Raw genomic sequence first — 23,036 nt, 5'->3', positions numbered from 1 at the left:
GCAGTGGTGAAGAGGATCTTCTGGAGAATGGATAAGGATAGCTAATAACTGATAAGGCTATTTGAATATTATATCTTTTGAGAAAACATGAAATACTTTCTGAGATGCCCAGGATGTAAAGGATGACAATGAAAAACTACAGCTATCTCGATCTACTAAAAATGTGGGAGACAGTAGAATGATCAAGATTCCCTCACCATACCTATTAGAGGGCATTATTTAGGATTATAGAGTTTACACCATTTTGCACTCGGTGTGTTTATCTTCCAACAGATGCATATCTCATATCTTATGCTTATAAAAATGCTTTGGTAGCTAAGGTTTAATTAGCTAATATTAACTTAATAAAAAAAGTTGGTCATTATCCCTAGATATCTATTTCTTCCATTAAGGATAAACATGAGTCCCAGTCAATGTGTAACTATCCATACCAAGTTTGTAGTCTGCTATGTTTAAAGATTGATGTCTATACACATGCGGCAAGAAGAAGAAAATAAAGAACGTGGAAGAAGGGTGAAACACTGACAACTTGAGCCTGTGTTTTACAGAAGCTATACAGTGAAGAAATCCCTGAGAGATGGACTATACTATCAGAGTCATCCTACACTGATTTTTTTTGTTACTGCTAAAGCCAAATTTAAGGTGCCTATTTCTAAAATGCAATATTTCTTTATGCACTGCTATATGCTTTGTGATATGTGCAGATGAGTTTATATTCTTTGATTGTATGGACTTTGATGAGTTTATATTCTTTGACTCTAAACAGAATGCTTTCTTGAAGTAAGATGCATTTCATTTAAAGTCAAAGACACTGTTCTGTGTCGATCAGATAGATATACAATGTCTTCAAGTAAAGAGCCACTATAACTGGAGATGAAGCCATTCTGAGATTTTTAGCAAGGTTAGTTGTTGCTACACAGCAGCAGCAGCACATATTGAAGTGTTACTTCTTTGGATGGAAAATATCACTATGGTAGCCTTTTTAAACAGAACTTCGCACATTTCACTGCATAATGTTATATACTAAAACAAATAGTTATTGGTCTGCAATTCTGGCAGTAACTTATTTACTATGTTTCATGGAGGGAAGGGGTGGGTTATTACATTAAAATGAAGAACTACACACATATAAAAAAAAATACTAGGTTGATGTTATACAAATATGCAAGCAATACTAAAATTCTAAGATTCAACAAATTGGCTAAGCACAGCATGTTTTGCTAGCATTCCTATATATTGTATTCTTCATTCCTCCTAAATCCAAGGTTGAGAACCGAATAAAACTAAAACTTAAGATGCTGCAGTTAAGAAACTGTGGCATTCATTTTATTTGCTATGGTGTTTTTTATATATTTCAAATGACCAACTAGTCTGAACAAAGTAAGATGCTGCAAAAACATCTAATGTCACATATTCCGGTGTGTTTTAAAACTTAGAGTTCTCAATGAACAGAGCTACACTCAAGAGACTGAAGAGTCTGTATGCAAAAGAATTTAGATGATAGATGATTTACAACTTGTGTAAGACTACTGCTCTACTTACTGGAAGTCTAAATGGTTTGAAAATGTTATGATTTGTCTCTCTCTATATATATATATAGAGAGAGAGTATTTTGTCTCTATAATATGTATATATATATATATATATATACATATATATACATATATATATATATACAGAGAGAGCGAGAGCGAGATGAAACATAACATTTTCAAACCATTTAGATTTCCAGTAAGTAGAGAAGTAGTCTCACACAAGTTGTAAATCATCTATCATCTAAATTCTTTTGCATACAGACTCTTCAATGTCATGAGTTTAGCTCTGTTCATTGAGAACTCCAAGTTTTAGTACACACACTGGAATATATGACACTAGATGTTTTTGCAGCATCTTGTACTTTGTTCAGACTAGTTCGTCATTTGAAATATATAAAAAAGCACCACAGCAAATAAAATGAATGCCACAGTTTCTTAACTGCAGCATCTTAAGTTCTATTCAGTTCTCAACCTTGGATTTAGGAGGAATGAAGAATACAATATAGGAATGCTAGCAAAACATGCTGTGCTTAGCCAGTTTGTTGGATCTTAGAATTTTAGTATTGCTTGCATGTTTGTATAACATCAACCTAGTATTTTTTTTTATATGTGTGTAGTTCTCTTCATTTTAATGTAATAACCAACCCCTTCCCTCCATGAAACATAGTAAATAAGTTACTGCCAGAATTGCAGACCAATAACTATTTGTTTTAGTATATAACATTATGCAGTGAAATGTGTGAAGTTCTGTTTAAAAAGGCTACCATAGTGATATTTTCCATCCAAAGAACTAACACTTCATTATGTGCTGCTTAAGATGCTGCAGTTAAGAAACTGTGGCATTCATTTTATTTGCTATGGTGCTTTTTTATATATTTCAAATGACCAACTAGTCTGAACAAAGTACAAGATGCTGCAAAAACATCTAATGTCACATATTCCAGTGTGTGTGTACTAAAACTTAGAGTTCTCAATGAACAGAGCTACACTCTGAGATTGAAGAGTCTGTATGCAAAAGAATATATATATATAGACTGAAACGATCTCGGCCTAACAATTAAAATATTCATAATTTCAAAATTATTTATATTTTTTAACATAATTTCCCTAAAGATTAATAAATTCATTCCAGTGATGCTCCAGTGCCATTATCCCATCCCTGTAGAGGTTCTCAGTAAGATCTGCTAAAAACAGGTCTACAGCTGCAATCATCTCTTGATTCGAAGAAAAACGCTGACCAGCAAGTAAGAGTTGTAGTTTTGGGAAGAGATAGAAGTCAGAGAGAGCCAAATTTGGGGAATAGGGTGGATGCAATTCATAGTGCAGATCTCTTAATTTTCCTGCTGCCAAAACACCTTTGTGGGCAGGTGCATTGTCCTGATGAAAGATGATTTTTTTCTTCTGCAAACCGGGTCTTTTCTCAAGAATTGTTTCATCTAGTCTGGTTAAAATATCGGAATATTCTTCAGTTATTGTTTTACCCTATTCAAGATAATTAATAAACAAAATGCATTTAGCATCCCAAAACACTGATGCCAAGACCTTTCCTGCTGATGGAACTGACTTTGACTTCTTTGGTGCTGAATAACCAGCTTCTGTCCACTGTTTTGACTGCTGTTTGGATTCTGGTGTGTAATGGTGAATCCAAGTCTCATCCATAGTTATAAATCGATGCACAAAATCAGTTTTATTCTTGTTAAAATGCTCCAAGCACTGTTCAGATATTTTCATGCAAGTGCATTTTTTGATCTGCTGTGAGCAAGCGCAGCAACCATCTTGTCCAAAACTTTTTCATTTGCAATTCTTCATGCAAAATATTTCCTACACATTCTTTTGAAATGCCTATAGTCTCAGCAATTTCATGTACTTTCACTCGCTAGTCATCCAATGCCATATCGTGCACTTGATCGATGATTTCTGGTGTTGTTACACTTTTTGGACATCCTTCACGTGGATCATCTTCAAGGCTGGTATGGCCAAGTTTAAACTCGGCAGTCCATTTCTTAATTGTCAAAAATGAAGAAGAAGAGTGCCCATAAACTTTTATGAACTTCGAGTGAATTTCTTTTGGTGTTAACACTTCTTTTACAAAGAATTTTATAACGGCACGATACTCAATTTTAAGCACGATTTAAGCAACTATTTAAGAATGCTGCTGGTCAGTAATCATCAGTAGCATTAATCAGAATGGAAAAAACAAAGGATTTTCCGGAGTTTGATAAAGGGCTTATTGTGGATGCCCGTCTCGCTGGAGCATGATTTTAAAAACAGCAGAACTAACTGGTTTCTCAAAAGCTGAGATATCCTGGGTGTTTATTATAGATGACATTTTATCAATATGGCTTTGTTCCTTAAAGAAAAACCAAATCCACTTTCAAGTGCAAACTGTATTCTAGGGTGAATGGCATTAATATTGTGTACAAATTCTTGGATTTTTCCTTTAAGGAACAAAGCCATACATAAAATGAAATCTATAATCTGTAAAAGTTTTGAGCAACATCTCTGCAACCATCCTAAGCCTTTGGTGTAGTACAGATTATAGATGACATTTTATCAGTATGGATTTGTTCCTTAAAGGAAAACTCCAAGAATTTGTAAACAATATTAATGCCATTCACCCTAGAATACAGTTTGCACTTAAAACTGAAGGTGGATTCAGTTGACTTGAAACTGAGAAAACAATCATTCTGTCCTGTTGAGAATGCTTTCTTCACTTTTAGGTTCTACAAGGCTTCCTTTGCTGGCATTTCTGGATGTTCACCAGATTCCTTTTACCTTGGTTTATCACATTTTGATCATTTTGGAGAATCAGTAGCTCTTCATCAGGAGGATAATAAGAAATATATCATGTACCAAGAACCAAAACAATCTGAGTTTGCATATTATGCTATCAACTTAACACACACACACACACACACACACACACACACACACACACACACACACACACACACACACACACACACACACACACACTGAATGCAGAGAAAACACTGAAGTCCTACAGAAGAGCAAGTTCTTTACTTCTAGATAATATAAGAAACTTGTGAAGCATTACGACATCATTTGAAAAGGTCCAATGGATTATGTTTATCATTGTTGCAGAATGCATCATTACCTAACACTGCTCTTTGGTGTTTTTTTTTTTTTCAGTATACCTCTAATGAATCTTGCTACTGTTGTTCTGCCACTACTCATTAATTTATATCTGCATTTTTAATCCTTTTGTTATGAAGTTTGTAATACTGTTACATCTTTCAACTCATACTAGAGGCATGTTGAACAAAAATTCTGTGAATAAAAGTATTTTTTTAACTTATATTAACCCTCCCTTTTTTTTAAATTTACACTTGGGTTTATTAAAAAAACACAAATCTGAGGGGGGGGGGGAGTGTTACATATCTTTTGATAACACATTGTATATATGAGGGTGGTCTGAAAAGTTCTCGGCCTAACAATGAAAAAACGAATTTATATTTTTATTTTTCAACATAATCTCCCTTATACTCCAGTGCCATTATCCCATCCCTGTAGTGGTTCTCAGTAAGATCTGCTAAATATACAGGTCTACGGCTGCAATCACCTCTTGATTCGAAGAAAAACGCAGACCAGCGAGTAAGAGTTGTAGTTTTGGGAAGAGACAGAAGTCAGAGAGAGAACCAAATTTGGGGAATAGGGTGGATGTTCCAACAATTCATAGTGCAGATCCCTTGATTTTCCCATTGCCAAAACACCTTTGAGGGCAGGTGCATTGTCCTGATGAAAGATGATTTTTTTCTTCTGCAAACCATGTCTTTTCTCATGAATTGTTTCATTTAGTCTGGTTAAAATATCAGAATAATATTCTTCAGTTATTGTTTTACCCTTTTCAAGATAATTAATAAACAAAATGTCTTTAGCATCCCAAAACACCGATGTCATGACCTTTCCTGTTGTGGAACTGGCACTGTCTTTTTTTGGCGCTGAACAACCGGCTTCTGTCCACTGTTTTGACTGCTGTTTGGATTCTGATTTGTAATGGTGAATCCAAGTCTAATCCATAGTAATAAATCGATGCACAAAATCAGTTTTATTCTTGTTAAAATGCTCCAAGCACTGTTCAGAGATTTTTATGCAACTGCTTTTTTGATCTGCTGTGAGCAAGCATGGCACCCATTTGCACTTCATGCAAAATATATCCTACACGTTCTTTTGAAATGCCTATAGTCTCAGCAATTTCATGCACTTTCACTTGTCAGTCATCCAATACCATATTGTGCGCTTGATCAATGATTTCTGGTGTGGTTACACTTTTTGAACATCCTTCATGTGGATCATCTTCAAGGATGGTACCGCTACATTTAAACTCGGCAGCCCATTTCTTAATTGTCGAAAACAAAGGAGAAGAGTGCCCATAAACTTTTATGAACTTCGAATGAATTTCTTTTGCCGTTAACCCTTTTTTTTACAAAGAATTTTATAACCGCATGTACTCAATTTTATCCATTTCAAGGGATACAGACAACACTTTTGCTTCAGACAGCTGTATAAAACTAACTACTTGATACAATGACTTGCAATTTCACATGGTAGCCTATGACAAATATACCAACTAAGAAAAAAAAAAAAATCGTGCCGATAGTGTTATCATCTATGGTCGAGGCCGAGAACTTTTCAGACCACACTCGTAACTTGCTTGACTATATAAGCTAACCTCAATATCCAGGTATCATGATCAATATCTGTCATTGTTCCAGGAAAATTAAGCTCATCTGGAGGTATTGCTGTTATACCTAAAACATCAAAACAGCTGAATTATTATATAAAAATATTAAAATAAATAAATAAAAGGTAAAAAAAAGTAACACATCCACCCTTCTCATAAATCCTTTTTTATGTAATTATGAGTCAATGTTAATGCAAACAATGAATAGAAGCTGCTGAAATAAACCTATATTTATGAAGCAATTCTGGAAAAAAAGGCAACTGTTTTATAAATTTAGCAGAACCATTCTGCCAAGGCAATTATTTGCTACTAATTTCTTCTTTAACAATAAATTACATCTGTATAATACAAATAATTATATTACTAAAATTACAACTTATGTTTATAAAAATTAACAGAATCAGTCTAGCAAGGCAATTAATTGACATTACATATTATTATTAACATCAAGCCATCCTGGAGGCAAAAGAATCATTGCAGAAAATCCACATACTCATACAAAAAAGATCCGAACTGTGCACTCACAAAGGATTGCATTCCACTCACCAACTACTGTCCATGCAAAGAATATTCTCTTCACCCCTCCTTGCTGACAACCTCCTTATAAAAATTCCTGTGATGGTCTCTTATTCTGTCACTGTCTCCCTCTACTGTACGAAAAACTTCCTCCACATTAATCAGGTAATAACCCCCTCACTAACTTACGTCTCAATCATATCCCCACTCCTCCTCCTGTTAACAAGGAATGTGGGATATGACTGCACTCCATTAGTCTGTCTTCATATTCCACATTCCAGAGAGACTGGACAATACCTTGGTAAATCTTTTGTGAACCTTCCCTAAGATATTCTCATTCTATAAGGTCTACTATAAGGAAACCATAACCTCTTTGCTTCCACATGTTAAGGAATTTTAACAGGGTGACCTCCTAACCTTCTAGCTTGTGTCCACCACTACCTCCAGATCTCTTGTATGTCTCCTTTACAGATATATCTTCTCCCAGTATCACTGACATATAAGTTAAACAATAATGGTCTCAAAACAGACCCCCCCCCCTACACAGACATACAGCTCTGCAGAAATTTACATTCTGTTACATTCTAGTAGAATTGTAGCAGATATCATGCTGTCTGGAAATACAGCAGAAGATCCCACTGGGCTTCCGAATTTGAACAGTCAGTGGAGGAAATGCTGCATGGTAGTATATATATATATATATATATATATATGTGAATGACATGGTGATAGTATATTTGATCGTATCTATGCAATGTTGTTTACTCTAATATTCAGAGCATCTAAGAGTGCTTTTGTTCACAAACCAGAGGGCTGTAATGGCAGTCTGATGAGTGCTGTACAGATTCTGCCACTGTAGACAAAATATAATTGGCCATATGGAATGGTCTGGCAGGGATTTAATTTTAGAAGCACATAGCAGAGACAGCTGGTGACATTAAAGCAACAAGGGTGATTTGTTTGCTTCAACATACAGACGAGGGATCAGTCAGGTTCGAAACACTCTAGCTGTGATTCTTATTGCTTGATGGTAGATAAGGTCCAGTCATCACCAATTTCTCTCTCTCTCTGGCAGAAGCATAAACTTGGGAAACCCATAATGAAGTTCTGATTTTATCAGTGCATGATACAGATGGAGCAAAGAATATCTGTCTGCACACCAAGAAGTGAAAAATAGGGTGCAAAGGATGTTCATAACTTTGCAGCTTATCTCACAACTGTCATATGTAAAGGGAAAAAAAAACGAAGTTTTTTTTGTCAAATATAAACCATAAGAACTTGGCTTCTGGTACAATTGGGATTAAGATTTGTCCTAGTCTGAGTTCTGGTTTGGAGTGAAGACCACATCCAAAGCAAAATTGCAAACAAACTGTCTTTTGCTGGGAAAATCTGAGCCCATTTGCAAGCACCCATTATGAAAGTTGCTTAACGGCTTGCTGCAGCTGTCTTTCTATGACCCTCGTGTTACACGAATGGCAAAAAATGGTAAAGTCATCCACAAAGAGAGCATTACTTATTAAAAGTTGTTCAGTTATTGAGTTGACCTTGATTGCAAAAAATGTGACACTTAGAACTGAACCTTGTAGGATTCCTTCCTTTTGTGCATGCAGTTGGGAGAGTGTAGTTAACACTCAGACTTGGAAATTTTGGTTGGATAAAAAGTTCTTTATAAAAAGAACAAAAATCAGGTTCCATCTGAGACCAAAGTTGTGTAGGATTTGGAATAGTGAAAATATTTCAAATTTCAAGCAGTTTCATATGCTTTTCCATATTAAAGAAGACTGATACTAAGTGCTCACGTGTTAGGAAGTCAATTCTAATGGATACTTCAAGACTAGATGATCTCTTGTAGAATGATATATTATGGAAGTCAGATTGTGTTCTTGAAAACATGTTCTCTCTCTCCAAAAACCATAAAAGATGAGAGTTAACCATTGGAATTTTTTTATCCTTTCCTGGCTTAGGAAAGCCAATAATAATAGCATTTCGCTAAGTATCTGGAAACCCATTCTCACAAAAAATTCTAGTGATAAAGTGCGGCAGCAGTTGATCCATGGCTGATAGTAACAGGTGTGTGACCATCTCATAACAAATGTTATTTAGTGCAACAGCAGCTCTGTGATATTTAAGCAGAATTTGATGATGACAAAGCAGCTTTTGTCATCATCAAATTCCTGACATACCCCGAGGGAGTGTACAGGATATTATGACAGTACTACGTGAAAACTTACATCATTACTAACTTCCTATCAACAATTTGCCTCCAAATTAGCCTGTTATCTGTCAACATTCCAATATTATCATGTCTTATATGAGAGTGGTCTGAAAAGTTCTCGGCCTAACAATGAAAAAAACGAATTTATAATTTCAAAATTATTTTTATTTTTCAACATAATCTCCCGTAAGACTAATACATTTATTCCAGCAATGCTCCAGCACCATTATCTCGTCCCTGTAGTGGTTCTCAGTAAGATCTACAAAATACCCCTCTACAGCTGCAATCACATCTTGATTAGAAGAAAAACACTGACAAGTGAGGAAGAGTTTTAGTTTTGGGTAGAGATAGAAGTCAGAGAGAGCCAAATCTGGAGAATAGGATGGATGTTCCAACAATTCATAGTGCAGATCCCTTAATTTAACCATTGCCAAAACACCTTTGTGTGCAGGTGCATTGTCCTAATGAAAAATGATTTTTTTCTTCTGCAAACCGGGTCTTTTCTCATGAATTTTTTCATCTAGTTTGGTTAAAAGATCGGAATAATATTCCTCAATTATTGTTTTACCCTTTTCAAGATAATTAATAAACAAAATGCCTTTAGCATCCTAAAACACCGATGCCATGACCCTTCCTGCTGATGGAACTGACTTTGTCTTCTTTGGCGCTGAACAACCAGCTTCTGTCCACTGTTTTGACTGCTGTTTGGATTCTGGTGTGTAATGGTGAATCCAAGTTCTCATCCATAGTAATAAATTGATGCACAAAATCAGTTTTATTCTTGTTACTCCAAGCACTGTTCAGAAAATTTCATGCAGTGCATTTTTGATCTGCTGTGAGCAAGCGCAGCACCCATCTTGTGCAAAACTTTCTCAATTGTAATTCCTCATGCAAAATATATCCTACATGTTCTTTTGAAATGCCTATAGTCTCAGCAATTTCACACACTTTGACTCACTGGTCATCCAATACCACATCGTGCTTGATCGATGATTTCTGGAGTTGTTACACTTTGGATGTCCTTCATGTGGATCATCTTCAAGGCTGGTGCGGCCACGTTTAAACTTGGCAGCTAATTTCTTAATTGTCGAAAATGAAGGAGAAGAGTGCCTATAAACTTTTATGAACTTTGAATGAATTTCTTTTGGCATTAAACCTTCTTTTACAAAGAATTTTATATCCAGACGATACTCAATTTTATCTATTTCAAGGGATACAGACAACACTTTTGCTTCAGACAGCTGTATAAAACAATCTACTTGATAGAATGACTTGCAATTTCACATGGATGCTTATGGCAGATGTACTAACTTAGAAAAAAAAAATTGTTCTGATAGTGTTGCTATCTATGGTCGAGGTCAAAAACTTTTCAGACCACCCTCATATTTCTGTCTTCTAAGGCACTTTCTTTACTGTATCATCCACCTACATCTTGGTGTTCCTCTGGATCTCTTTTCTGCTATGTTAGCGAAGAACACTTGTTTTGCTAATCTTTCCTCTCTCATTCTATTTAAGTGGCCATGCCACCTGAGATTACCTCTGCTAACACATTCCTGAATGTTAACAATATCAAGTTCCTTCCTAATAGCCTCATTATTAATATGATACTGCCATTGATGACATCTGTTTACTCCTCTAATCTTTCTCAGGACTATCATATCTGCAGTCTTTAATCAAGAGTTTTATTTTGATCCATGTTCTCAGATCCATAACTTAAAATTTGTTTGAACACTGTCTTGTATACAGCTAGTGTTTTGACTAATCTCTCTCTTATTCAATATAAATGTATTCAGTTAACTTCCTACCAGATCAGCTTTGCTAATTCTGCTGTTTATTTTCAAATTTTATTTGCTATCTTCACTAAAATTTGTGCCTAAATAGCCGAAATATTTTACTTGTTCTATTGGTTCACCATTCAGTTTGCAGTCGATGTTTCTGCCTATTTTCATTGTGTTTGTCTTTTAAAATGCTGATTTCCATGCCAAATTTATTACAGAAATTATTCATTTTGGTCAGGGAATCATACAGACCTTGTTCTGGATTAATTTAGGAATATAATGCATGTAATAGAAAACACTAGGGGTCAGAGAGTGCTTGACCTAGTAATTACATCTGAGGATTTGGCTGTAACAAATATGACCACATTGCCACCAATTGGTAAGAGTGATCATAGGGCCTTGACTTGATAGGTGGCTAAAGGTGTGGAATTTTCAATTAAGACAGGGTACATGTGGAATTATCGGGCTGGAAAGTATGACAAGCTTAGGAGTTTGATTGGTTCAGTGCCATGGCATGTACAACTGCAAGGACTAGAAGTTGATAGTGCATGGGAGGCAGTTAAGAAGTGTTTGCATGAAGCAATGGCTGACTGTATACCTAGAGTCCGAATAATAAATCAAGTAGGGGTTAAATGGATGAATAACACCATTAAGCTTGAGCTGCAAAAAAAGAAACAACTATGGAGGGAATTTAAGGAGAAAGGTGACCAGCAGGCACATGAACAGTATAAAGCGCAGGCCAGAAGGGTCACGAGTGTAGTAAGAAAAGCAAAAAAGGATTATGAAAGAACATTGGCCATGCAGGCTAAAGAGAATCCTAAACAGTTTTTTAGATATATAGCAAGTAAAAGGAAAAATGTACATGGCAGAATGATTTTAAAGAATGCCGATGGTAGGGAGATAACTGAATCAGTTGATATAGTTGAGTTACTGAGTGAGCACTTTGCAAGTATATATCATCCAGGTAGTGACATTGCAGAAAAGAATAAACCAGTAGATTATACAGGAATTGTGAATGAAGTGGAGGTGAGTAGTCTATTGCATAACCTCAATGTCAATACATCCATGGGATTGGATGGTATACCAGCTCGTATCGTACGAGAAGCAGCTAAAGAATTGTCAGTACCCTTGACCATTTTGTTTAATTTGAGTCTCGGGTCTGGGTTAGTCCCGAAGGGGTGGAAAGAGGGGAAAATAGTTCCACTGCATAAAGGTGGTTCCAAGATTGCTGTTGTAAATTACCGACCGATTAGCATATCAGGAATCATTGTCAAGGTCTTAGAGAAATTAGTCAAGAAAAGAATACAGGATTGGATAGATGAAAATGGGATATTGTATGGGGGACAACATGGTTTTGTGAAGGGTAGATCATGCCTCTGTAACTTGCTCATGTTTTATAACACAGTGACGGCTGAACTAGATAGGGGTAATGGGTTTACAGTGATACTACTGGACCTTGCCAAGGCCTTTGACAGGATACCACATGGAACCCTAATCAGTAAACTGGAGCAGATGCGGATAGATATAGGGTTGGTAAGATGGATAGGAGGGTGGTTGAAGGAGAGATACCAGAGAGTGGTTTATGCAGGAGTAGAGTCTAAAAGACGGCTTTTGACTAGTGGTGTGCCGCAGGACTCTGTTCTTGGACCACTGCTTTTCAATTTGTTCATCAATGATATAGGAAAGGATTTGAGAGGAAGTGTTCACTTGTTTGCTGATGATGCAAAGTTGGGTAGAGCAATTGTGAGTGCACAGGATGTCAAAATTTTACAGAATGATTTGGATAGTTTGGAGGACTGGACTAGGAAAAATGGATGTCAATTTAATGTGACAAAGTGTAAGGTTATGCACTTTGGGGTGAAAAGAATAGCAGCAGTATATCGCATTGGTGGAACCGTACTCCAGGAGATTGATGAGGCCAGTGATTTGGGAGTGTTGGTGGATAGGGAATTGAAGTTTAGGGGGCACATTGCAAAAGTGACTAAATCAGTTCATCAGATCACTTGGCTTCTGAAAAATACTTTAACATGCAGAGACAAACAAGTTGTTGTTCCTCTGTATCGAGCCTTGATAAGACCCCATCTGGATTACTGTGCCCAGTTATGGGCACCAGGGTTTCTTCGTGATGGGGAGGAAGTGGAGAGGATCCAGAGACGAGTGACCAAGATGATAGAAGGTCTGTGGAATGAACCTTATGAGAATAGGTTGAAGATTTGTGGGTTGCAGAGATTGGACGATAGGCGAAGGAGGGGTGATATGATTGAGACATTCAAATTACCGAAGGGTTTCTATAAGATTGATCCAGAAGATATTTTTGAAAATATGACTGGTGGTGGGAGGACTAGGGGGGCCATGCATGGAAGCTGGGCAAGAGCGTGGTTGACAAGGGAGTTAGAGCTAGGTTTTTTACTTGGAGAGTGGTGAATGAGTGGAATAAGCTTCCAGAGTCTGTTGTGGGTGCTACGACCATGAATGAGTTCAAGGCAATGTATGATAGATACTGTGTCAATATCGAATAGTTGTTCTTGACATGATGTTAGGGCCTCCCTCGATGAGTCTGTCGACTCCTTGGAGTTGCCCTTAACAATAATAATAATAATAATAACATCATCTGCATAAAGTAAAGAGCAGAGACCAACATCTCCAATCTTCATATCAAGTTTTAATATCACTTTATATCTATAGATGACGATTAACAGTGAATAACAAGTATACGCTTGTTGCACACGGCTGACTCAACATCAAACCATTTTTCTGTACCTCCTTCAATTGTAACTGCTGATTTACAACTCAAACAGAGACTGTGTATTGCTTGATATAATGTCCCATTTACACCATATAACTGGAACAATTTGAACAGCTTTCCTTTTGACACCTTGTTCATATGCCTTTTCCAAACTCAAATACAGATCCCTGACATTCCACTGATTTCTCAACTATTTGTCTTAAGGTGAAAATCTGATACTAAATTCACAATTTCTCCACAATTTTTCTTATCCATTTCTCAAGAATACTTACATAAATCGTACCAGGAACACTCAGTAGAAAAACTCCTCTGTAAATCTCACATTCAGCTTTATTCTCTATTTTATATATGGGTACTATGAGCACTTTACTCCAATCATCTGGAATTCACCCCTCTGACCAGATCTTCTGTTTAATGCAGTTCAGGCACTGTAAAATGTTTATACCTCCATATCTACTCCAGCTGCCTTTCCACAATTCAGGTTTATGACAGCTTTTTCTACTTCAAGTACAGATAAATATTCCAGATGGCATTCCTGTTGAATGTTTTCTACCACCATGCTGTCACTGCTTGTTTCGTTTAGCAATCTTTCAAAGTACATCAAGAATATCTTTATTCTCAGTTTTCATGTCCCCATTATCATCCCTGATTCCTTTTATAGTACTCTTCCCTCCATTTCTGAGCTTTTCCAATAGCTTTCAGGATATCTTGTCACCTTCCTGATATTCATTTTCAATGTTCTTACCAAAGTCTTCCCATGAGTTTTGTTTAGCTAATTTTACACAATGCTTTACATTCTTACATTTTATTCTGTATTCCCTAAGAGCACAAGGTGACTTACTTGCCAATAACTTTTGATATGCTTTCTTGTTTTCTTTGACTGCCTCTTTAACTTCCTGAGTCCACCACAGAGTTCTAATTTTGCTATTCTTGCAGATTATCTCACCACATGCCTCTCTGGGTTAAATTAGTCAAAGTTTTCTTCAAGGGTTTACCACTGAATCTCCACGGTCTGGTTCTTGTTTTCAAACTCCTTCTGATAGCTGTTCAACTTTGATTCATTTCAAAACTTTCTTGCACACCCTTCTTTTTAATGTGAACTTCACATTAAAAAGAAGTGATCACACTAAAGGGTGATCACTTCCTATTTCAAATTGTCTGTATACTCTTGTGCCTTGAACCAGTGGGAAAACATCACTATCGATGATAACATAGTCAATGAGACTTTTCTTATTCCTAGCCTCTTCTCTCCATGTGAATTTGTGCACATTTTTATGTTGGAACATGGCGTTAGTAATAACCAGTCCATGTCCTGAGCAGAAATCCAACAGATATTTGCCATTATTATTAGCTTTGCTCTTTTCTCCAAATTTTCACAAAATATTTTTGTATGTCTGACAATCATTTCCTACTCTGCTATTTAGATCCCTAACAAGGACCAACTTTTCCTTTTTCATTGAGCCAGCTTCTTTCTCTAATGATTCAAAAAATTCATCCATTTCTTCCTTGGTAAAACCTTCTGTGGGACCATAAGCACAAATAAGTCTCATTGTCCAGTTCCCCATTCCAATACTTGCCCACATCACTGTACTTGATATTGCCTGCCATTCAAGAAAATTATTCTCCTATTTACTGTTGAATAATATAACTACTCCCTCTTTTCTCTGATTATTATTGCTTGAATATAACATCTTGTATTTGTTGCTTAGATAGATCTCACCTGTTTTTGTCTTCGTTTCGGTAACACTTATTATGTCAACCTGATACTTATCTAATTATTTTGCTAGTTCCATTTCTTTTCCACTGATGCTTCTTACGTTGATAGTACCAATATTTAGCTCTACTGATGTTGAGTTGGGAGTTTGTTCCAGTAGCTGACTTTTTGCTGTTCATCCTGGTTCCCTGAGAAAAATAACAGGGACCTTAAGTATAGTTTCTGGGAAAATTCCCATGTTACTCCTCTTAAACACTATTAATATAATTACGGCTATTATAGCCTGTTTTTGTTTAGGAGTGTCCCTTATTTTAATACATTGGCTAACATTACTAAAAAAAAGGGGGGGGTGTATATATATATATATATATATATATTTTTTTTTTAGGGCATTATGGGTGAGTATAGAAGGCAATATGGCAGAATAAAGAGGTGGAAAAAATTTTGTACATACCTTGTTTTTGGTTCTATGATGCCTTCCAATTCCAAGATCTTGCTGAAGGTTGTTTATAAACAGGGAGGAAGAGAGAGGGAGGGGGGAAAAACATTGGGGTGCATTTTGATGTGGGAAATAAGATTGGAAACCTGGGTTACTATTAATAATATATATATAAATATATATATATATTATTTTGTTTATGGCCGCATTTTTTTGTGGGAGGGGGAACGAAGGGGAAGAATATCCTTATGTGGAATAGGGACCTTGTTTAACTGAATGACATCCCAGTTGGCATGAAATTCCATCATTTTGTACCATGATTTTGAGCTGTGGTTAAATCAGGGTTTTGTTTAACCAGGTTACCCCCCCCCCCTCATTCCCAACCGGTATGAAATTCTGTCATGTTGTACTATAATTTTACATTGTGGTTTAAGCCAATAAGAATACAATTTGGTCAGCTAAATTCCAAATTGCAAGTAGATACCCAACAGGGTGCACTACAAGAAGGTAAGGATTGGACATCAGGTCAGAAGCCCTGGTCAGTTCTCGTATTCCCCAGAAGGCCATGTGGAGGTCTCCTCCCAGTTATCCAACCTTGACCCTTAAGCACCCCCCCCCCCAGCAGCTTTTGTTTCTTTGATAAATAAATGTCTTGTTGTAATCTTACATGCTGCTCAAAGAGAACATAATTTGTTGATTTTGCTTTGCATTTTTGTGCAAGGAATTCTGGGAGATAAGATGTTGGTGATGTTTTAGCAAAAATCTCTCCAAGAGTTTTGGCTATTGTGCATCCATTATGTTCAAGGATGGTGAATGTGTGTGTCTGCCTTTCATTTTTCTGGATTTTATCCCATACTTTATTTGCCCGTGGTTGCTCTTGTTATAGAAGATATATGCTTGATCCAGGATTCCTTCTGGCTCTGATGATGGATGTGTTTTGCTTGGGATCAAACACACTTGAAGGCAATGAGGTTTGTTGTTGCTGTGGGATATCTGCAGAACATAATACTCCATACTCTGAGTTTCCCTGGCTGTTGTGCAATCATCATTCCACCATGGCTTAGGGAAATATGAAACTGATTAATGTTTTAGGAATTGCAGAAGTTACAGCATGTATAATGCACTCTTGTCACATGATTCACTGCATCACTAACAGGAGATGAGCTGATTATTGTAGAATCGAATTTTGCTGAAGTACAGAAGGTATGTCAATCAGCCTACTCAGTTTTCCATCGTCTTATATGTCATGTGGTATATGGCTGCCCATGTAAAAATGTGGATATAATGGTGAAATGATTACTCCCAAAATAAGCTGTTTTTGGTTTCTCAATTGAGCAGTGAGAAGAAAGAGAAGGGTAAGCAAACAGTTAAGTCAATGGGGCAGTTAAGTCAGTAGGCATGTGGAAGAAGATGTTGCTTCCAGTTTTCAAGAGGGAGAGACTCTTGTTGTTGAGCATATGCTTAACAACTCTTCCTCTGAAGTTTGTTTGAGCACCACCCCACATAATGTTATCTAAACATGGTTGGGGCTTGTTGGGGACCTCTGATAAACAAGAGGATGAAAAATTATTTATTTTCAGGAGAAAGTTGGTTCAGCACCAGAGCTCTCCCACCCACCATGGATATCCACTCTCAGACAAGCAATGAATGTGCCCAGGAGTGGAAAATCCATGCTATCCTGGACATTATACCAGCACCAAAGCAAGCCTTGGCCCAAAGCTTGCTGGCAACCCTCTAGCCAAATGATTCTAACTAGCATATCCAGGACCGCCCATCTTACTGAAGCAGAGGTCAAAGTAGTGTGGGACTTCAAGGATCCTCCCCCTGCTTTCCAGATGTTGGATTCCACTGATGTTGGTCTAGAAGAAAAAGACAGGAGAAGTAGAGTGAAGAATGCACAAGAAAAGCATAGAAAAGAATAAGAATGAAAAAATCCAGAACCACCACTGATAGGTGCCCTCCGCCATGACAAGTGCATCACATGTCGTCATGAAAGAGGAATCTTTGTTCTGACTTTGTCAAATGAAAGTGGATTAGTTAATCTCATACAGAGATAGCAGGGTTTTTTCTCCTTGAAACTCAGGTTTTCCATCTCACATACAGACAAATCCGCCAGAGAACATACACAATTTATAGATACAATAAACATCACAACATCAAGCAGCTTTATATTGGCTTGATAAGATGTGTGACATATCATAACATGCTAAATAAATGAATAAGTACATAAACAGACTGTGAATATGTGACCAACCCCTTTTTACAAACTAATACTGACCATCCTAATTTTGAATTCTAGCCCCCCCCCCCAACATCTTAACCACAATTTCATACACACAAATTTGCCTATAATTTGTAGCCTTGGTATTATCACCCCTTCCCTTCCACCTTTGTGACTCAGAACATTTTTCCCCTCTTTCTGCTCCTACTGCCTTATTATTATTAAGAGAGACCATACTATTCACACTAGCTGTCATAGCCTATTCTTGAATCCATTCACACTACTTGCACAAGCACATCATCCAATGCCAATCCATTCCAATCATACACCACTCTATGAGAGAAAAATCTAGCCCTCACCCCTTTTTGACAGCATTCATTCTCAACTTCCAAGAATGACCTCGAGTCCTTTCCCTATCCTCTATAAAATTAAAAATTCCATCTACTGAAATTCTGTATAATCCTTTCAGAAGTTTGTAAGTCTCATTCATATCACCCCTATTTCTCCCTGTTTGCTAGTGTCTACAGCCTACAAATTATCAATTTATCTTCATCATCATCGTGCATATCAAGGCCTAGCATGGCCCATTCCGGCCTTAGAAGTCATCGCTGAATCTTTTAAGAGGACGTCCTGGTTTTCTTTTTCTTAATGGCTTGTACTTTAAGGCTTGTTTCGGTAATCTTTCTATTTTCATTCTTTGAACATGTTCCATCCATTTATGTTTAGATTTTTTAATTTTTTCTATTACTGATTCTTGGTTTAATTCTTTCATAATTTCTTCATTTCTTTTGTGATCGAATAGAGTATACTTTGCAGTTTTTCTCATAAACTTCATTTCTGCTGTTATTAATCTCTATTTGTCTTTTTATTTTATTGTCCAGATTTCACTTCCATACATTAAGACTGGTAGGGCTAATGTATTGTATACTTTTAGTCTGGTTTGTTTTTGAACTAGGTTTGGTTTAAATATAGGGTTAATTACACCTGTTATTTTTAAATATTTTGCAATTTTTAGTTTATAACTTTTTCATTTTCATATGTGATCATACATCCTAGGTAGTTAAATGAATTCACCTGTTCTAAGATCTTGTTATCTACTGGATCTTGTCCTTTAAAGGCCATAGTTTTTGATTTTTCTGTTGATATTATCATACCATAATCTTTGGCTATCTCGTTTAGATCTAAAATAGCTTTCTGTAAGTTATTTTCAGAATTAGTAATTATTATTTGGTCATCGGCAAAAAGGAGAGTGTTTGAGTTCACAGTAGGAGAAAGTTTAATACCTTGATGGAAATTTTTATTCCATTTTATAATTATTTCATTTAGGTAAATATTAAAGAGAGTTGCTGAAAGGGACTCCTTGGTTTATCTCTCTTGTATATGATAGCTCATGATTTTTAAGCTGACAGAAATCAATTTATCTTCATAATCAGTATTCCACAATTCTGATATCATTTTTGATACTCTCACTCTCATTTGCACTTTCTCCACTGTATCAGAATTACCACGGAAACCAGAAGACCAGACCTGCGTGCAATAGTCCAGGTGAGGGCTTATCAAGGACTTGTAAAGAGGCAAAATGACTTCCTTATCTTTACATGTCAAGGTTGTTTCAGAATTGCAAATATTCTCAGAGTTGTAATTACAATTTTTGCTATATGACCCTTAAACTTCAACTTCCTGTCTACTAAAACTCCAAGATCCCTAGCCTGATCAGTTTCTTCCAGCATAATCCCACCAATATAATAAAACAAATGTAAATGTAAAGTCATGCCAAAGTGCATGACTTTACATTTATTAACATTGAACTGACAGCCATTATTATTATAAAAACTTTACTTAATTCCTTATATATCTCCTGCTCACTCACCTGAAGCAGAGCAGGATGTCTAGGAAAGCTAGTTTGTATATCTTTTCTATTTATACAGTGAAGTTTATCAGGAAATGTAGACTGTTTATTTTTGCCAGAAAGCTCGATGAGTCTTTGGACACCCTGGAGGTGTCTAATAATAATAATAAAACATCTAATATCTTCTTTGTGGGGCCAGATGGTAAAGATATCATCAATGTAATGTACCCAAAAGGAAGGCTGAGGTTTCATGAATGAGAAAAAGACTTCTTTTAGGTGCTCTAGATAAAAGTTTGATAGAGCTGGAGAGAGTGGGTTTTCCATAGAAGTCCCTTCACAACTTGTCTGTAAAATCTGTTTTGAAAAATAAAATAACCTAAGTGGATGATAAAGTCAAACAGTTTCACTACATCTGGAGGAAAGGTTTATGAGATCAGATAAAGGCAATCTTCCAGAGGCATGTTGATGAATAAGGATTCAGGAAAACTGAAGAATTTTTTTATGAAAGAATGGGAGTTATCAATTTTGAAATTTCATAAATGGGATAAAACTTAGCTATGCAATAAGTAGGAGAATCTATGCAATCCACGATGTGTTCTTTTTTGTGGGTCTTAGGCATACCCGCGAAATGGAGGAAGTCTTGGCAAAATAGGTTTTAAGTTTGTCTATGGTATCTTCATCAAGACTAGTGACCTCATCTAGTAGTGAGTAGCTTTCTGAGTTGGCAGTTAGTAGAATTGTGGCCAAATTCCTAGTAAGTGGATCTGTCACATAGTAAGAAAGATATTTTTCTTTTGTATTCTGAAGAATCCACAACAACAGTAGCTTCCCTGTCTTGGCCTCTGTAATAATGAGATGGCTACTACATTTCAGAGTCTAATTTTGGCTGGACATATGTTTGAAGAAGGAAGTTTGTCTTTCAATAGTATGGAGGAGACATTCAGATGAAGTTTTTTTAACTATAGTAAACTCATGTCCTCTAGAAAAAACAAGAATTTCATTTTCAGTTAAAGGATGTCCTGAGATGTTGACTACTTAATTATCTGGTACAGTATAAGGTGGAATCTACTTAGTGACCATCATCCATCTTCACTGGGCATCCACAGATGCTATATACTCCGATGCTCAGTGATGTGCCACACCAAGCCTCACCATTAATTCCAAAATAATGCTTTACAGCTTGAAGTTAATTACAGACGAGAGATCTAATGCTTCTTCTGTCAACTATTTACATTGTTTTATTTATACCATTATGTGGCTTCTATTATTTTAAATAATCTATTGTTCATGTTCTACTTTGTACTCCACTAGCCTTATGCCACTGATGATGACCTGTAATTTTCAGGCTAAAATATCTGCTATTAAATTTTAATACTTTTTAATAGTGGTGTTGTACGGAGATTCCATAATTAAAGATAAACAACAAATTACATGATAACCCCCATTATCTTTACAGTAATTAACTTTTAATTAGTTAGTAAATTAGTTATTAATATTAATAAATAATATTATTAAAAACTATTTTTGATGGTTACATAAAATAAGAATACATGAATAAATAAGAGACAATCATTCCAATTCAGATTTGGTTGATGTAAAAGGGCTTCGCAACTTTCTTTGAAAAGGCGTTCATATTTAAACCTACTTCCATGGAGAATACGAGCTTCTTCCCACCAGATACTGTGTTTAGTGTCAATACTATGTTGTGCCAGACCAGATTGTTTCATGTATTCAATATAATAATGACGTTCATTAATTCTAATTGTTTCTATGTACTGATGATGTACAGTTATTTTCGGTGTGAAATATCTGTACTTTCATTTCATTAAAACTATTTTTGATGGTTACATAAAATAAGAATACATGAATAAATAAGAGACAATCATTCCAATTCAGATTTGGTTGATGTAAAAGGGCTTCGCAACTTTCTTTGAAAAGGCGTTCATATTTAAACCTACTTCCATGGAGAATACGAGCTTCTTCCCACCAGATACTGTGTTTAGTGTCAATACTATGTTGTGCCAGACCAGATTGTTTCATGTATTCAATATAATAATGACGTTCATTAATTCTAATTGTTTCTATGTACTGATGATGTACAGTTATTTTCGGTGCGAAATATCTGTACTTTCATTTCATTAAAGTTAATTACTGTGGTTATTGTGTAATTTGTTATTTATAGTCATGCCACAGATACCTTTAAAGATAATTAAAGATGTGATGTATGAGACAGATTATACAAGGTTTGTTTTCAAGGAGGAAAACTGAATGGGGTGACTTTTCATATCCATTATTTTGGATATGAAAAGAAATGTGCAAGGAAGATTATGTGAACAAATGTAAGACAAAATAACACTTGAACACAAGGATAAGGATGAATAAAGTATTAACATTTACCATCTGGCTATTAAATTTAATGCTTTAATATTTTAATACTTGCTTGTGTGGATAGAGAAATGGAGATCCAATACTTTCCATTTCTCTTGTTCAATCTCTCCATTTCTCAGCATTTCCTTACGCATACATACTACACTCACCACATTTGATTCTGCACTGTGCTGTGCTATGTATGACATGGGACTTGTTCTCACCACCATTTTGCCTTTGTTTATATGAACTGCAATTACACAAAAATTGAGACCAAACCTACCAACAATCATAATGCCTTTATACTCAACTATTGGGAATAAATAAAATTTTGCTGAAATGGATAGAATTTTGTCAAATATTACTGAAAATAAAATTTATCTCACCTTGAGCAGTTATACTGACAGTATTCCTCCAATCACCCCTTGATGTCAAATATATATATATATATATATATATATATGATTTGCTTCTTGTTATATATATATAGGATTTGCTTCTTGTTATATATATATAGGATTTGCTTCTTGTTATATATATATAGGATTTGCTTCTTGTTATATATATATAGGATTTGCTTCTTATTCTCTATAGCCTTTTTCTCACTAGAAAAAGGCTACAGAGAATTATATTAGAAACAGAAAATTATATTAGAGAACTAGTCTGTTTAGGTACGTATCTTTTATAGAAGTTATTTATACAGAAAACTCTATTGAAATCAAAATTAATATTCAGTAAAATATATGTCCACATAAACGATAATAGTTTAAATCTAAGTTTAATCAGTCCTACAATGCACATTTGTAGAAAGTTCTTCTGCTTGGATTAAAAGTAAATTATACTAGACAAGAAATTATATTCTTGTTTTAATCTTTACCCAAAGTGTAAACATAAACAAATGCATGTGAAGTATCTTCACGACTAGGCTACTTGTATATAGAAGACTGTTGA

At 35.7% G+C, this 23,036-nt stretch overlaps 1 protein-coding gene across 3 annotated transcripts in view; it reads right to left on the bottom strand.

The window, feature by feature from the left end:
• Neurl4 (neuralized E3 ubiquitin protein ligase 4) overlaps nt 1-23,036 on the bottom strand; it is a 646,806-nt gene that overhangs the window by 345,372 nt on the left and 278,398 nt on the right. For all 3 annotated transcript variants that reach the window (XM_090397278.1, XM_090397280.1, XM_090397281.1), the window contains one exon: nt 6,229-6,307. In XM_090397278.1, the coding sequence (XP_090253404.1) occupies nt 6,229-6,307 (79 nt within the window). The remainder of the gene's footprint in view (nt 1-6,228; nt 6,308-23,036) is intronic.

The sequence above is a fragment of the Typopeltis vanoorti genome, chromosome 8 (assembly GCF_054136105.1).
Source record: "Typopeltis vanoorti isolate ZY-2024b chromosome 8, IOZ_Tvanoo_1.0, whole genome shotgun sequence".
NCBI classification, from domain to species: domain Eukaryota; kingdom Metazoa; phylum Arthropoda; class Arachnida; order Uropygi; family Thelyphonidae; genus Typopeltis; species Typopeltis vanoorti.
Note: the sequence above shows the minus strand (reverse complement) of the source record. Positions and strands in the feature narration are given on the sequence as shown.